At 47.9% G+C, this 18,023-nt stretch overlaps 1 protein-coding gene across 1 annotated transcript; it reads left to right on the top strand.

Moving 5' to 3' along the window:
- The first annotated feature begins 337 nt into the window (after positions 1-337).
- On the top strand, positions 338-7,417 carry LOC103671894 (cytochrome P450 1B1). Its single transcript, XM_040623121.1, has 2 exons — positions 338-1,413; positions 4,279-7,417. Exons 1-2 carry the CDS (start codon positions 371-373, stop codon positions 4,865-4,867), a joined length of 1,632 nt encoding a protein of 543 aa, XP_040479055.1. The 5' UTR covers positions 338-370; the 3' UTR covers positions 4,868-7,417.
- Positions 7,418-18,023: the final 10,606 nt, after the last annotated feature.

The following is an 18,023-nucleotide window of genomic DNA, read 5'->3' as shown; positions in this document are numbered from 1 at the left end:
GGGGGGGGGGGGGGGGCCGGGGTGGTAGACACTGAGAAGGAATTGAGCGCCTCCGTCTTGATGCCCTCCGGGTTGTCCCCGAATTGCTGGAACCGTTACGCAGCTGGGGATTGAGGTGGGGACCGAGAGTGCGGGTCACAGAGAGGTGGAGACACGCTCTTTGCCTTCTCCTTCGGGGAATGGGTTTGGGATGGGAAGAAGCGTCCTCTGCTGCTTCCCCAGTGAGCCCGCCCTACCCTGCCCTGTCCTACGCGCGACCTCCTCCCTTCCCACCGGCGCACTGTAGCCGGACGCCAGGCGTAGGGGCGTGGGGCGCCAGCTCCCTTCTCGGCACACCTGAGCGTCACGCCTTCGCCCTTCTCTCTCCAGCATGGCCACCAGCCTCGGTCCCGACGCTCCCCTGCAGCCCAGTGCGCTGTCGTCCCAGCAGACCACGCTCCTGCTGCTCCTTTCGGTGCTGGCCGCGGTGCACGTGGGCCAGTGGCTGCTGCGGCAGCAGCGGCGGCAGCGGGGGTCGGCGCCACCGGGCCCTTTCGCTTGGCCGCTGATCGGAAACGCGGCGGCGATGGGCCCCGCGCCGCACCTCTCGTTCGCGCGCCTGGCGCGGCGCTACGGCGACGTCTTCCAGATCCGCCTGGGCAACTGCCCGGTGGTGGTGCTGAACGGCGAGCGCGCCATCCGCCAGGCGCTGGTGCAGCAGGGCGCCGCCTTCGCCGACCGGCCGCGCTTCGCTTCCTTTCGCTGGGTGTCCGGTGGCCGCAGCCTGGCTTTCGGCCAGTACTCCCAGCAGTGGAAGGTGCAGCGGCGCGCGGCGCAGAGCACCATGCGGGCCTTCTCCACGCGCCAGCCGCGCAGCCGGCGCGTCCTCGAGGGCCACGTGCTGGGCGAGGCGCGGGAGCTGGTGGCGCTGCTGGTGCGCGGTAGCGCGGGCGGCGCCTTCCTCGACCCGCGGCCGCTGACCGTGGTGGCCGTGGCCAACGTCATGAGCGCCGTGTGCTTCGGCTGCCGCTACAGCCACGACGACGCCGAGTTCCGCGAGCTGCTCAGCCACAACGAGGAGTTCGGGCGCACGGTGGGCGCGGGCAGCTTGGTGGACGTGCTGCCCTGGCTGCAGCGCTTCCCCAACCCCGTGCGCACAGCCTTCCGCGAGTTCCAGCAGCTCAACCGCAACTTCAGCAACTTCGTCCTCGACAAGTTCCTGCGGCACCGCGAAAGCCTGCAGCCCGGGGCCGGCCCCCGCGACATGATGGACGCCTTCATCCTCTCGGCGGGAACGGAGGCGGCGGAGGGCTCAGACGACGGCGGCGCGCGGCTGGACCTGGAGTACGTGCCGGCCACTGTCACCGATATCTTCGGCGCCAGCCAGGACACGCTCTCCACCGCGCTGCAGTGGCTGCTCGTCCTTTTCACCAGGTAAAGCCTCCAGGAGGTGTGGGCCGGGCCTGCCTTTCCTCCCCTGTAAAAGGCGGGGTAGGACTAGAATATGCTGAGGTCGCGACGAACGCCCAGGGTTGGGGGTTCGGCGCCAGGTCCCCACCTCTCAAAAGCCCAGCTCGGGAAGGAAGGCAGCGTGCGGGCGGAGACCGCGCGCGCCCCCTACCCAGCCGGGCCCGGACCGCCAGCGTCTTTGATCTTGGCGTTCGCTACCTCTCCAAGTGGGGACAAATTTGTGAGAACCCCCTGAAAGGCAAGATCTTTTAAGTGTCCGCAGGTCAGCCCCGATCTCTGCCTCCTTGGCACAGCAGAAGCAGAATTGGCACGGGTCCGAAAGAAAGGGTAACGGGAAATACGTTAAACAAACACAGCCGCTAATCGGCTCGGCCAGTCCGGGAGCAGCTCAGAGGCCGCCCAGCCCCGGCGCTGCAATCCAGCCGCGCGTCCGGGCTTTGTTCCCGGGCAGAGGGAGCGCTCGGCGGCGCTTACTCGGCGCGGAAGCTTTAGGAAGGCGGCCAGAAACTAGCTGGTTGCGCTGGGTTTACGAAGCGGCCGCGCTAGTTGTGTCGGAAGTGTCCGGGTAACAAACCGGAGAAGCAGTCACTTTCACGGAGCGCAGAGCGGCGTCTCGAAAGGCAAACCGGGTATCCAGGAGGGGTCTGCGGACGGACTTTTCTGGTCCCCGGGCCCGGCTCGGTTGCCAAACTGGTCGGCAGTGTCCACCTGGATTACGGTCGCAGAGCTCAAGGAAGCTCCGCACGCAGGAAGCAAACGGATTGCTGGGAGAGGGTTTATTAGAAAATAAAAAAAATTCACACAGGACATGCTCTTGCTAAAAGATTAAACCACTGTTGATCTGAAATTTAGATTTAACAGAGCAGCCTGTTTTTGTCTGGCAACCCTGCTCCAGGGGCAGATGTCTCCTTCAAGGCACATCTTGGTTGCTTTGGAAGACCTGAAGCCCTGGTTGGGCCATTTCTTGGCGCGGAAGGCAGCGGTGGGGGTTACTGAATTTGCTGGCAATCCAGAAATTGGAAGGCAAAGACTGCTTCGCTTCTTATTAGAATCCTGCAACCTATATGCCCTGAGATCCTCTGCAACTACTTTTATAGATTGAATTTTTTGTATATTTAACTGCTTTTCAGTACTAAGAGCACAGAAACACATGCGCAATGAGCAGAAATCAGACACAAAGAAGTCAGTAAGAGATCAGAAAGAAGACATCCCCAAATGAGATCAATAGGCCCTTTGCATCCCACCATATCATCTTTTGAAACTGCCTTTTTTTTTTTTTAAATCAGAAACTGAATTGGGCAGCAAAAGTAAATAAAACAATTTTGGAGTCACTTTCAATTCAATATTGCTGATGAATACGTTTTTCTTATTTTTAGTGAAAAGACAGTATGACGGAGGTTGGCAAATCACATTTATGTTTACTCTCTGGCCTTTCATGAACAAGTTTGCAGACCCTAAAGTATGATACTCATGAAGCAATTTTTAGATCATCCATAATTTCATACCATACATGCTTAAATTTTTTTCAGAGATGCAATAATTATTTACTTTTTTTTAACTTCTGACATTTTCACTTATTGTAATGGACATTTGCCTGTCTTTTAAACTTTATTTTGGTGATTTTTGATGGCTCCCTAGTATTTTTGTCATAATAGCACCCTTATACATGATCACTTCTTGTAATGTTGTCGATTTCATTTTCAAAATTTCGGCTATCGTTGTAGTTACATATTTTTGTACCTGTTGTTTCCTGCACATATATTTCTAGGCATGGATTACTGGGTTTAAAAAGAGTGGGGGGGAGTTACCCTTCTGCATCTTGCTTTGTACTCAGATTTTGTTTTCCAAAAGGACAAACTATTTGTATTACCAACAGCGAATAAGCATTACAGTTTGTACCGTTCTCTCTTGAACATTGGGAATTTCCTTTTATTTTTTATTTTTTTAAAGATTTTATTTATTTATTTGACAGAGAGAGAGAGACAGCCAGCAAGAGAGGGAACACAAGCAGGGGGAGTGGGAGAGGTAGAAGCAGGCTCCCAGCGGAGGGGCCTGATGCCGGGCTGGGGCTCCATCCCAGAACGCTGGGATCATGCCCTGAGCCAAAGGCAGACGCTTAATGACTGAGCCACCCAGGCGCCCCTGGGAATTTCCTTTTAAATTTAAATTGAGAAGAAGTGTAGCTTTATCTATCAGGATAAAGTTTGTGCAGGGTGAGAGCAGTGTATGTGCTAGAATTACCCTGGGACATGAGTGGGGAAAAAGGATTCATTTTGGGGGCTGCTTTTTTACTTTTGTGGGCCTGGGCACTTAGGCCTCTGTAGACGGTGTACCCCGTAAGAGATTTTTAATGACATTTTATTGCTACATTGGAGTAAAGATAAATATGTTAAAATTACATATTAAAACATTTTCTTTGACCTAACAGTTCTATTTTTCTTGTTCTGATTTTGAATGAAATGAAAACATTTTCATGGGCCCCTGAAAAGTTTTGTGGGTCCTTCGCACTGTCTGCTGTGCCTCATGGAGAAGTTGTCTTTGTCTGTTAGGAGCTTCTTCAGGCTAGACACCTTAAGACTGTTTTCAACTTATGGTGGGAAGGAGAACATCAGCCGTGTGAGGCTTATAACAGGAAACGTAACTATTAATTTATCCATCCTGTAATTTAGTGAAAATTAGGAAGCTGGGATTCTTTTCTCTTTGGGGCCTGGCAGTGTTAGTTCAGCCAGTGATTCAGATAAAGAAAGTGGAATTAAATGGTCGTGTGCTTTCCAGATGAGAGGAGAATTCATTTGCCTCACTTATTTTCTCCTTCTAACAACCCGACAGGTATCCTGAAGTGCAGGCTCGGGTCCAGGCCGAACTGGATAGGGTCGTGGGTCGAGCCCGGCTCCCCTGCCTGGACGACCAGCCCCACCTGCCCTACGTCATGGCCTTTCTGTATGAAGCCATGCGCTTCTCCAGCTTCGTGCCCGTCACCATTCCTCATGCCACCACCACCCACGCCTCTGTCCTGGGCTACCACATTCCCAAGGACACGGTGGTTTTTGTTAACCAGTGGTCTGTGAATCATGACCCGGCGAAGTGGCCTAACCCGGAGCGCTTTGACCCGGGCCGGTTCTTGGACAAAGACGGCTTCATCGACAAGGACCTGGCCAGCGGCGTGATGATTTTTTCGGTGGGCAAACGGCGGTGCATCGGGGAAGAGCTTTCCAAGATGCAGCTGTTTCTCTTCACTTCCATCCTGGCTCACCAGTGCAATTTCAAGGCCAATCCCGACGAACCCTCGAAGATGGATTTTAATTACGGTCTGACCATTAAACCCAAGTCATTCAGAATCAACGTCACTCTCCGCGAGTCCATGGAGCTCCTCGACGGCGCTGTCCAGAAGTTACGGGCCGAGGAGGACTGCCAGTGAGAAGCCAGAAGCAAGTTCAAGCTGCAGACGTACTCAAGAGTGGGGGGTGGGGGGTAGACTTTTCTAGCGCCTCTGGGCCCCTTTCTCAATTCGCCTCTAAAGTGAACAGAAACCCACCGACGGGCAGACGAAGTGCCGCCCGCGTGTCAGAGGAGCGCTGGGCGGAGAGGGGGCGCCTGGGCGGGTTCGCAGCCCAGGAACTAAAGGGTCCCGGAATTCCGACACAATATCGAGCGCTCGTTACGGGCTCTCGGGGAGCATCCTCGGGAGCTGGAACCCGCATGCGCGCAATGACCTAACGGAGAAGAGGCCCCGCAGCCCGGCCTTTGCGGGCGGCGTCCAAGACCGACGCTCCGGCGCCGAGTCTGCTCCGCAGAAAACCGTAGTAAGCGAAGTTCCAGAATGTTTTGTTGAATACGCAGAGGCAAATAATTTCCGTGTGAGACATGGGATGGAGGGGGAAAGGGAAAAGGGTCCAGACCAGAAATCCCTCTCGCACCTCTTCAATCAAAAATAGTTGAGGTCGGCTGGGTTTGTCTCTTTGCCTACTGATAGGCTTTCTCTTTTTTGCCTAAATCATAAAGTCATTTGCATACAAAGAAATTAATAGTGGTTGATTCAGTGATTATAGGAGGCTTCAATGATTTATTATGAATTTTAAAGTGTAAGTTGTTGAAATGTAAAAAACTCCAGGCCGAAGTCATACCTCTATTGTTGCCAAAGTACAGAATTTCAATGATGAGAAGAAAAAAAAAAAAGATTTACCAGCCCGGCTAAGGTTTATATTATATGATCATAATGCACTGATTTCAGTAAGTCTCATAGGTTAAAAAAAGTCACCAAATACTATTCAATATATTTACATAGATAGTTATTCATAACCAGTATGTATGTTATTGGACTATTATATAGTATTAGTTATTTTGGTTAAGATAAGTTTGAATAATGTACGTCTTTCCAAAAGAAAGACAAATTAAAAAGTACAATTCAACCAATTAGGGCTCAAATACGTGAAATGAGCCTATTTTGACATCATGGAAACCAAATGAAAGCAAAGTCCATTCTCTTATCTGTAACTTGAATGAGAACTGAAAAATCTCAAAATTGGATCTCCAAGATGTGTTCCTTATTACTTTACAACATATTTTCTAAAATTACATTCATAATCTAGAATCTTCTTGTGAAATCGATGTAGTTAATATAATTCCAAACTCTTGGCATGCTTAAATTTTAATTAAATTTTAAAGCCATTAAAATTTAGCTCAACGATAACTTTTTATTGTTGAGTTCAGTTGAAGTTCCTGGAAATCTGTCCATTAGTCTGTGCAAGGCAGAGAAATTTAACCCATGTCTGCCTGATGAATAGGGAAAAATGCAATGAATTATCTAGATGTTGTCTTTATTAGAGAACCAGGGTGGGGGGGGGGAATTCCCATCATAATAGGCCTAGTTTCTTAAATGATTTTTTAAAAATAGCATTCATGTCTGTGTTTTGGAAAGTCAGAATCAGAAGGTAGTGTTGGGAGGCTGTTTTGAAGATTACATCACATTCCATGGGAGCTGATCAGGTGAGACATGCTGTTCAGGAAGGCTGCCCCGTGAGCACTTTGGTAACTGAAAACATGAAGCCTGAACAAAATACGTATGTTCCGCTTACGTAAAGAGCCAGAAAACCTTTAAAACAAACCCAAGACAAATGGAAGATGGTGAAAGTTCAAAGTGAAGGTTGGAGCTTTGACTTGCGTTGCTGTGAACTTGCAGGAAGGTAGCCCATGTTCTGAAGGTTTACTGCTTCTTACATTCTATTAAGGTTTTTGGAATCTTTTAATCAGAATTACAAAGGGAGGAGTGTCTGGCTGTGCGAAGGGTGGTGAGAAAAAAAGTGAAAAAGGAAAAGGAAGAAATATGGTTAGGCCTTTCCCCACGCATTCCAAATTAGTTCATCTGAAGCACGAAATTTGGAATATGAACACTTAGAAAAAAGATGTTTCATGGACCGCCTTTAAATCCCAAGTAGACTAAAAAAAAAAAACCATGTCTACAACACAGATCTATTTTGCAATTTGGAATTCTTTTATTAATAGACATTTCATATAATTTTAATCAATAAAATCTCATCACTCTACCTCTTGAGTATGGAGAACTGTGCCGGTATTTTTAAAGGCACTAAAACCAGCTGTAGACATAAGGCTTACTCACTACATTAAAATTTTTTTTGTCACACAGCTATTCCAAAACGTGATTACCCCCCCCACCCCTAGGCAGGGCCGAGACAGTGATTTTAGGCTGCCCTAGCCCGCTTACTCTGAGACGTGTGTGGTACCAAGAGTAATCACGTACCAATCTGGATGCCTCATTAAGCCAACCAAGTGCAGATGTGCTAGGATCTGTTGGTACGGACGCAGGCTCAGTCCGTCTGGGACTTCTGGCGATGGAGAAGCTATGCTACGTAGGAGGAAGTGAGGTGGGCTCTTGGAGGCTACCTGGCTTATTTAAATACAACTAGGTTATTCTCTATTTTATACTCTAGTTAAAGGAGGGAAAGCAAAACCAAAAAGAAACAAATACAACTAACCAAACTTGGAGGCTACAATAATCTGGCTACTGGTTTAATCAGAAAATCTTATTTTATTCCTTCCAGAGAAAGAATGTATTCGCTGGTCACTAGTGTAGTCAGAATATCAACTCCAGGTTACTGTGATAGTTAAAGTATATTATTTCTTAAATGCTTCCTTGATATACCGAAGCTTTGACTTTGCAAGAAGATCACTTTTTTCCCAAACAAAAAGACGTCTCAGGTGTGTTTTGTGGGTTATCTGAAGGCTTTCTTTTTCCCCCTCCGAAAGCTTTCATGTCTCAGAACTTAGCCTTCACCTGTGAAATGCTATTACGGCCTTAATATTTCCTTGTTAGATCTATATTAGATCAGATAGCTGCATAGCCTTTATATTAATTTGTATGTTTTTAGCTATGACGCACTGTGTGGTACTTTAGTAGATGTTTATAGCTCAACGATAACTTTTTATTTAGCCTTTTCTTATTTTTGTATTTTATCGTGTATGCCTCCAACATGTACAGAGCAGCTGTCATCCTTCGTCGTAACTCAAATACAGCAACACAGCGTTAAAATGTATCTTTGTTTGATATACCAGATGAAAAAATTCTGTATCTGTAATTACCTATAACCGGACACCATTACCAAAGTAATAAAAATCACTTTCATAATCTCGTTATGAAGTTTTACTTTATGTTGTAGCAAATATGCTACATTTTTCCAACATGCATCCATTCTTACTGCATCCATTCATTTCAACTACTACTTATAAGTGCTTGGATTAAAATGTTACATTGTAAACATCTTACTTGGCCATTTGACATTTTAGGCTTTTTGCTTTTTTTTTTTAATAGGCTTTCAGCATTCAGTTTCCTACCAAATTCCTGATCTCTGTATTTTTGAGTTTATAAGAACCAACACAGAGGTTAAATTTCAGTGGCAAATACCTAGCAAAGTGGGAGTTAATTTTTAATTTTGAAAGATAGACTAGATTGAGATTTTTAAGACTCCAGCCTTTCATTTCTGCTTCATCTAAAAACTGCAGGATGCCCTTTCACCCCTCAGCAGCTCACCAGTCCTTTCCCCTAGTATTTCATTCATTCATTTTGTTTCCTTTTGTCATGAAAGCTTTCGTGTGTGTGTGTGTGTGTGTGTGTGTGTGTGTGTGTGTTTTGAAAGTTTTTGTCTTCAATTTGGCTGATACACATTTGTTCATTCATTTTTAAGGTACATGTGCCTTAATATATACAATTCATGTCCAATAAAAATAGAAGAGAAAACATTCTGTCACATACTCTGTGGAAATATTTTCTGCGACCTTTTCACTGGGTGAAAGATGTGACTTCCCAGAGCCTCTGCTGGGACTCTCCGGGCTCTCACCGCCCCACCCGCACGGATGGCAGGGTGTGCAATGCCGAGGGCTCTCATTTCTTCCAGACCGAAGCTCCCATTACCGTGAAAACAGGGAAAGAAATTGGGAAGTCAAGTTGCACACAGTGTTACTGATGCCTTGGCTTGACAACGTCATTTCAGCAACTATCAAAGGTATGGCTATAAATTGGTTTAAGAGAAGACCCACTTGTTTTCCGAAGGTGCTAACATAGGATCTTCAGAATGGTCGTAAAGTTTTAGGATGAGTGAAATACATTTTTCCATAGGAGACATTTTAACAAAATTCTAAGTGGGGTCAGGTGTTTGCAAAAATGTCAAGCAGAGTTGAATTCCATCCCATCAATGCACTAAAATGTAAGGCTGGAGGGCAGGGTGGGAAACGGATGTAGCTTTAGACAGAAGACAGGCATGATTGCTGCAAACGCGTAGAGGTTATTTCTCTGACCTTGAAGCCAGTCCATTTTTCTGCGGAAGTCTGCCTGTTGACACTCCTCACTTCGCCTCCGCGACGCATATGCTCTCTGCTCTGCAGTTCTGACCTACAGGCTATAATTCTCAGAGAAGGGAAGAAAAAGAAAAGAATACGTTCAGAAGCAATTATTTGTAATGGGAAAGACTGGAGAAAATCTGGTTTGAATGGGTTTGGGCAAGCTACGGGCAGCAAGGACTAGAGCCTGGAGCTGCTGCTGACGCTGCCCGGGCTGCGGGGGGAGCAGGGGACGCACAGCCGGCACGTGCTGAGCGCCGACGCCGTTTGAACCGCCAAGCGGAGCAGAGCCGCCCAAGAATTCTGTGCGGGGCGCACTCATGTGGTGTGTCCTACACCGAGAAGTTGGCGGTGGAGAGATGAACTGACGCTCGAGACGTGAACGGACTCCAAAGCCCATTGTCATCCTGCTGTAGTGTCACCTTCCGACCTGGCCGTGTTTGGGGGGACAGTCCAGTCCGTCTGTATTTCAATCTCCACGATCCTTGGGTTTCACAGCCACGCACCTCCTGTGTCTGGGGCACATTGCACACGGCAATCAGGGTGTAGCTGACTTTGTGAAGTGCCGGGAAGACTCACAACACCCCTGTCTCCTGAGAAAAGCACCCTCAACTTCCTTGTTAAAAAGAAAGAATGGAAGGGAGGGAGGGAGGCAGGGAAGGAAGGAAAGGGAGAGAGAAAGAAAGAGAGAGAAAGAAAGAAAAAGAAAGAAGGAAAAAGAAAGTAAGAAAGAGAAAAAAGAGAGAGAGAGAAAGAGAAAGACAGAGAGAAAGAGTCATGCTTTGTTTTACAATCCTAAAACCTCTAGCCTATAATCTGTTTGGGCTAGGGATCCTTGCCCGAGCCAAAGGCCATCCATAGGTAGGACCGGTTGCCTGTGAAGTGGCCTGATTCAAGCATTCTCCTGATGGGGGGGGAACCACAGTGAACATTGGCTCATGTGACCGATCAGAACCTTTCCTGCTCCTGGTGAACCGGAGTAGGGTGAACACACAACATCCGCGGAGAGAGTGCAAAACCAAGGTATGAATGAGACAGGCATGTTGACGGGAAGCCTGCCTTTGAAAGAGCTTCCTGGAGCTACTGGAGCTGGCATTGGACCACCTGAGCTCCCTTTAGGTGATAGAGAGGCTAAATAAACTAACCAGCTAAGTGAGTATTCTGCTAAGTAAACAACACAATATTGCACAAATTGCACAATATAGCAGCACAAACCCAACAGCCGCTGAGATCTCTTCGGGTCAGAGCTAAGAGTCACTCCACCAGCCGGGAAAATCTTCTAAGCTCTCTTAAAAATTTTTAATTCTGTTTTTTTATTCCTACCTGCCTTTTTTTGTTTCTCTCCCTCTCTTGGGGCTTGATGGGTACTTTTTGTTCGCGGGTGTTCCAGTAACACTTGTAGTATTGTTTTGTATACATGTGGTTTTGATTTGTGTCGGCGCTCTATCTCATCTCGTTGCTTAGTCTTCTCTCTGTACGGTACTTTCAATATCGTCTAATCCCATGGCTTCTACCCGCTGCCTCATGCTTCCGGGCATTCATCCACATTTTCTCTATCCAAGTCTTGGGGATGGGCACCCAAATGGCCTCCAACTTCATGTGTCCCCAGATAATGCTGCAAGGAGCATTTTTGTACGTGTTCTCTTACGGACCTGTGAGAAGTCCATAATACACGCCATACCCACGATCGGAACTGTCAAGTTAGCAAGGCCGTGTCTACGTGATTTAGGGACAGTAAGCACGTTTTCCAGGATGCCATCAGGCACACTCCCATCAGCCATGTGACGGTCCCTCTACACCTATGTCCCCACCAACACATGGAAATGACCTCATTATTTTTTTTTTACATGAAATACACTGTTTAGGGAGGTATAATGCATTAAATAGGTTTTTTTTTTTAAAGAGATGTCTACCCTCATTTTTCAATATGTCCTGTAGATATATTTGTAGTTCTGTCACATCTCTCTTCGATGCTACGGTCATTAAAAGCAGGCACCAGGTGCCAACAATTTGCTATTGAATGGTGGTTTGCATATGCAATTATGAACGAACAAAGGAGTGAGTTCTGTTGAACCTGCTTGTCAACACGAATGACACCATCTTTCCCCTGACCCCATTCGCAATCCGTGCCCTTGAAATCTGACCTCGGTTTCCTCTCCCTGCTGTACTATTGAGCTTAGTTAAGGTTCTGAGGTCCTCTCTAACTCACGCTGTGGCAAGCAGAAATGCCAGTCCTGGGTTTTCCTCCTGTGGTATGAACAGTGGCTTTCAAACATTTTTTACCATAATCTGCAGGATAAAATACATTTTGCATTATGACTTAGTATGTACCTATGTGTGTGACTGTGTACTTACATACTTATATAAAAATAGCATTTACTGGGGCGTCTGGGTGGCTCAGTCGTTAAGCATCTGCCTTTGGCTCAGGGCGTGATCCCAGGGTCCTGGGATTGAGCCCCACATCGGGCTCCTTGCTCAGCAGGGAGTTTGCTTCTTCCTCCCCCTCTGCCTCTCCCCCTGCTTGTGCTCTTTCTCCTCCTCTCTCGTGTCAAATAAATAAATAAATAAAACCTTCTTAAAAAATAGGATTTACTGTTGTTTTCTGTGATGCAATCTGTTTTCAAATCTATTTTATTACTTTTCATTAAAGATATACTGTAATGAGATACCAGCACAAAGCTTTGATAGAGGTTGAATTAGAAAACAAACACCGAATCATAACAAGCGCTAGAGGTCATTGAAGCTACTAGAGCATTTAAACATCACTGGTGGGGAGCACAACACGGTACGGCGTGATCCAGCAATCCCACTCCTGGATAGTCATCCTACAGAAATGAAAATTCACTCACATAAAAGCTTTACATTAACATTTATAGCAGCTTTATGCATAATCACCGCAAACTGGAAACACCCCAAGTGTGCTTCACAGGTGATTGGCTAAGCAAGCCTTGGGACGTCCACTCAGAGGCGTGACACTCAGCAATAAAAAAGCCATGAACTCAGCTGGTCTGTGCACCCGCCTGGAGGAATCTCGAGGGAGCACCATTGAGTCAAGAAGCCACCCTCGAGTGCTTCTATACTCTCTGAATCCAGTTGTGTGACGGGCTAAAAAGACACAAGTACAGTGATGGAGAGCGCATCACTGGCCGTCAAGGGTCAGGGCTGGCGGGAGGCTGTGACTACAGAACGCGGAGTGTTGGGGAGGTTTCTGACTGCGATAATATAGTTACACAGACCTACACATGTGTTAAAACTTATAAACTGTACATTAAAAGAGGCTGGAAAGTATTTTTGAAGGAGAGTTGGTGCAAACACGCTTCAGGGAAGCTGAAGGGAGGCCGGCCGACAGGACAGCAGCTGCTGGGAGCCAGGGAAGCCCTGAACTCAGAAGGTCAAGTCCAGGTGTGTGAACCAGGCTCCTGGCCTGTGTTGAGCCCTTGTTGGCTGAGGGAACAGGGTGGTAGCAGGCTCGCAGGGCAGAACCAGAAGGTAAGAAGCCAGTGTTTGGGGTGAACAACAGCAGCTAGAAGTCGTGAGTTGGAACCTGCTGCTTGGCACGACTTAAATTCGATACCGTAAGTGTTAACCGAGGACCTACTGTGTGGCGGGCACTGTTCTGGGCACGGGAGATAGAACGGCGAGGACGACACCTGGCTCTGAGCTCTTGGAGCGGACATTCTAGTGGAGTGAACATGGAGAGAGAAAAGAAAGAAAGAAGACTTCAGTTAGTAGTAAGTGCCCTGTGTTGTAAAAACAATGAAGCAGAGTGGAGAGTGTGTGTGTGTGTGTGTGTGTGTGTGTGTGTGTGCGCGCTGTTGGGGGACTCTAGAAGGAGCAGTCAGGGAAGCCTTTCTGAAGGAGGTGGCAAGGAGTAGAATTAAGGACAAGCATCCTCTTCCTCCCACCCTTTGTGTAGGAAATAACCGGCATTGAGTTTTCAGAGAATAAATTAGTTACCAAAAAAAAAAAAAAAAAGCTGGTTACAACTCATTCAATCGATTCTATGGTCCCTAATGAGTCACAGGCCACAGTCTGAAATAAAATCACCTCAGCGCGCCCAGTGACAGCTGCTGTGGGCAAGCCCGTCGTCAGCCTGGGCGTTTGGTTTTGCCACACGGCGTCGGTCTGGTCCAGCCCGCTCCTGCCTCTGCCTCCAAGCTCCTCCCCGGGAGCACTGAACCAGCTCCGCAGCATCCCCAGCCAGGGGGCCCTCTGCGCACCTACGGATGTTGGCGCTCATGTGCTTGGCAACGGTGCTTCGAAAAACACAAGTTAAAAGGGCCTGTGGATTCTTCAACTTTACAAGCAGCGAAGGATTTCAAACTGCTTCTTCGGAGCACTTAATGGATCTTCTGGAATATTTCTCAGACTTTACCTCTGGCCCTTGAATGAAAGTTTTATTGTATCTGCTTGAAAAAGGATTTCTGCCCTCATCTCCGCAGGCTTGCGGGGAAGAGCCAGCAGTCTGGGGTTGCTGTGTCCCGGGTCCTGCTCCCCCGGTGCCGCACTGCGCGTCTGCAGAGGCTGTCCTCGTGTGCCTTGCTTTGCTGTGTGTCACTCAGACGCCAGATCTCAGGTCACACCCAGCTTCGAGAGTGTTCACAGTTCCTTTGGGGCTGGTCCTTCTGACGCCTCCTTGGGTGCTCCCCCCCTTTCACTGCTGCCCCACTTCAGGGGGCCATGGGGCACCTCGGCTCTCCGACTGCCCCTCTCAGCAATCATTGTTTTAACTTCAGACCCTGCTTCTGCAGTTTCCACGGTCCCCGAGCAAATCCAGCTGGCACTCTGCTTTCCTAGCACTTGGCATTGACGTTGAGGGAAAAAGTGGGGAAACACAGGCTGGACAAAGACGTGGAAGAATAAGGTTTGTTTTTTACTGTTGTGTTTTCCAACGTGGTTTCCAGAAACTCATTGTGGTAAAAAGCAGAGCAAGCCTGCTTGCCACTTAGTTTTCATTTCTAACTTCACGAGATGGTTCTGGAAACACATATCAAGGGGTTTGTTAACAAACCCCCCAGACACGGTCCTCTCTCCTCAGGGCCCCTCCAGGCCCATTGTCTCTGTGACGATGGGGCAGGGTGCTCAGTCCATGATCCAGAGTCACCCCTGGGCTCTGCAGAGTGCGGCTCCTTTGTCACTTTCTTTGCCCCGCTTGCTCCTCGCCCCTCGCTCCAGCCCGAGCTCAGCCCTCACCCTCACCGTCTGGATGAAGCGTACTGCGACCACCGCCAGGCACTCTCAGCTCTCCTTATCTTACTCTACGTTTCCGGCATTTCTTTTTTCCTTTTGCATAGCACATACTTTCGGCTAATATAACATAAACCTAACCTTTCCACCTTGTTTACGGCGTACTGTCTCTCTCTAATGGACCTCACTCCACAGAATGTAAGAATGGGCATCTTTATGTTGCTTGGAAAGTAGAATATCCGATCATCCCACTAGGTTTCCTACACAACATCTGTGTGGTCCAATCACTGCCCAAAATAAACAATCCATTCACACACACACAAAATTAGTGAATCATTGTCGTATAGACCTGTGCTGTCCAATAAGATAGCCATTAGTCACATGTGTCTATTTAAGTTTAAAGTAGTTAAGATTGAAAAAATTGAAGTTCAGCTCCAGGGTCTTGCCAGCCATATTTCAGGTGCCCCGAAGCCACGTGTGGCTAGCGGCTACTGCTGGGGACAGCGCACATATAAAACACTTCCATCAGAGCAGAAAGTTCTACCGGACAGCACTGCCACAGAGGAATCAGTTTGTCAACGTATTGGATTTTTTTCTTTCATCCAAGCGGTAGCTATCTACTTAGTGTCTACTTGGAGTAAGGCATCATCGTAAGAAATGCATGTTGCCCAGGGGGGATTCGGAGAATTTTCTTCTTTCAGCAAGTGGGTCTGAAGATAAATATAATATGAAAAGATACGTATCAAAAACCTGGAGGTAGATACAGATGAAGTACTGCAGGAATTCAAAGGAAGGAGAGATTTATATTTTCCATTTCAGGGTAGGAAGTCAAGGAGGACTTCTTGGAGGAGGTGGGTCTGAAACAGAAAACTGCCCATTACTTTAGTTTGAAAGCACAGAACACGCAACACATTGAGATGACTAGAGGAGAGGACCCCTATAAAGTAACAACCTGATGGGAAAGTGAACACACAAGGAGATTAACAGTGATATTCCCATGGCTTTGGAGTTCTGCTTTTACTCCTTCCTCACCTTTGCCTTGGGACAACAAGTCCCCCAGGAATGAAGACTTCTGGTCCTGACATCCTGTGCCTGCACAGAGCTGGGAGAAGCAGGTGGAAACCAACAACACGTGAATGGCTGCTTCTCTGAGTCTTGCCCTCTGTCTGGGAGTCGCAATGCAGGGAGAATCTTCTCCTCATGCCACTGCCCGTGCAGAACAAAGCTTGAAGTCCTGACCTAAAGAGTTCTATCGTAGGATGACGAGCGATTGAATGTGATTTTTCGGGTATCTGAGATTCTCCACCTGGGCTCATTCGCCCTCTCCCCTGAGCCCATGGGTGCTGACCTGTGTGAGCCTGGACTTCTCTCATACTCCCCGTGGGAAGATAAACTCGGGGCAAAGGAACAAGGCATGTGAGGAGCACAGTGATTTCCACAGAAAACCATTACCTTTCGAAGAGCTGGTGTAGCTCTCCAATGCCACTAATCCGATTTGAAAACTTCGGAGTGCCTCTTCCGACACCGCTAGGACAGCCCCAGAGGGCTCGGCTGGCCCCCGGCCATCTAGAGAGATGCCATCTTCTGTGGTTCACGCCAGAGGTCAGCAAACCGCAACCCACAGACCACATCCGGCCCATGGTGTCCTTTTCTTCCAGCTTGTGAGCTATGACCGGTTTCTACGTTTTTTAATGGTTGGCAGATATCAAAAGAAGAATAGTATTTGGTGACACGTGAACATTTCATGAAACTCAAAATTCCGTTTCCGTAAATCAAGTTATGCTGGGACACAACGACACCCATTTATTGGCTTTTTGTCTATGACTTGTTTTCCTTCCCGGAAGCAGAGTTGAGAAGTTGTGACGTGGACCACGAGGCCCGAGAAGCCGACCATATTTACTCTCTGGCCCTTTACAGAGGAAGGGTGCCGGTCCTGGTCTGTACCATCAACTTCTCGCGGCTCTGGTGGACGTTGATAATAACTTCCTCATGCTCCTCAAGCACGTTATGGCTGACAGAACACTTCCCCGGGCGCCATTTTCCCCTCGGTCTTGGATCGTCCTGGGCTCCGGCAGGCTCTGGCAGGCCGAGGCCACTTCACAGATAGACATGAACCCACAAAGCCCACACCCCAGGGGAGGTCATTCAGGAGCAGAAATGGGCGACAGGCATTTTTTTACCAAGGCACTATTCCAGAGTGTTTGAAAAGGAAGGCATTTAATCACAGACTAGAGAACACAGCAGTTATGTTCAGGCAACATTCAGACCCACGCAGTGTGGTAACATCACTGAAAAAAAAATATAAAAAAACAAAAACAAAAACAAAAAACAGATCGTGGGGTCAGGACTTGAAGTTCTTGCTCAATTATTTCCTCTTCCTGAACGATTTGGTTTCCGTAAGTGTGTATCATCTGAAAGGGTGCCCTGCGCAATTATTACGTGTAGCCTGAGATAAGGCAACCAATCCAATAAATGAAATTCTTCATCTTATATGGTCACAGGGGACACTCTGAAGTGTGTTTTTGAGCAATTCTCATACGATCTTTTGTGCAGAGCAGAGTAAATCAAGTATAATTTTATATACATTCAGATCATTTATTCACATCCAATTTATGCTTCTAAGCATTGTTAAGCACTGTTAGATTTTGTTATAAGAGAAAACTACTATAAAGACAAACACAGTTCCTGATTCAGTGGTGTTTATTCTCTTTCCGAAGAGACACACTCAAGCACCCCGACCGAACACAGTGGGATGGACGCAGCAACGATTTCGAACGAAGTGCAGGGGCAATAAAGATTAGAAAACACCTAATTCGCCTAAGGAATGTGGGGACATGAGGGTCGGGAATGGCTCTGAAGAGGAGGTTCCATGTGAGCTGGGCCTCGAAAGATGCTTGGGGTTGACCAGAGAGACAGGATGCTCGGCAAGGGGGGCTGAAAAGATCCTGGATAGGCGCTGAGGGGCGGAAGGGCCTGGGGGTCTGTCTGGCTCCCTGCTGGGTCTCCAGTGCTTGCAACGGTGCTGGCGCCTCGTCCGTGCTCGGTAAATACCTGCTGGATGAAGGAAGCTGACGTGCTGGGGGGTCGTGATAATCCAGATGGAGCGGGGGCTTGTTTGCGTGCGCGGTACCGTGCTATTTGAGAACCATGCGGGGATGAGATGAGACTTTCAATTTGATTTTTCATGCGTCCGTGGATAAATAAATAGCTCGTCTTGGAGCCCCCGGAAACAGCTGCACCCTCTCTTCAGCCGCATTTCTGTACATCGTTGACACGGCTGTGAAGCTTCCCGCACCGCCCAGGACACTTCTGCTACCGGTGCTGAGATAGCCGACTGTTCACAACAAGCCAGTACCAGCCACCTGTGTGCTGTTCCGTCTGAGGTCAGACAGGCTGGGCGTCTCTGGCAGCTGTATTTGGAAGGCACTATTCTTTCACTCAAAAAAGCATATCATGATTCAAGTGAGAAAGTTATATTATTATAAGAATAATCTTAAATCACTGCTCTCTGTTTGCTTGTTTGTTTCGAGCATGCC

The sequence above is a fragment of the Ursus maritimus genome, unplaced genomic scaffold (genome assembly GCF_017311325.1).
Source record: "Ursus maritimus isolate PB19 unplaced genomic scaffold, ASM1731132v1 scaffold_6, whole genome shotgun sequence".
In the NCBI taxonomy this organism is placed as follows: Eukaryota; Metazoa; Chordata; class Mammalia; order Carnivora; family Ursidae; genus Ursus; species Ursus maritimus.
The sequence above is the reverse complement of the archived record's forward strand: the minus strand, read 5'-3'. Positions and strand labels throughout refer to the sequence as shown.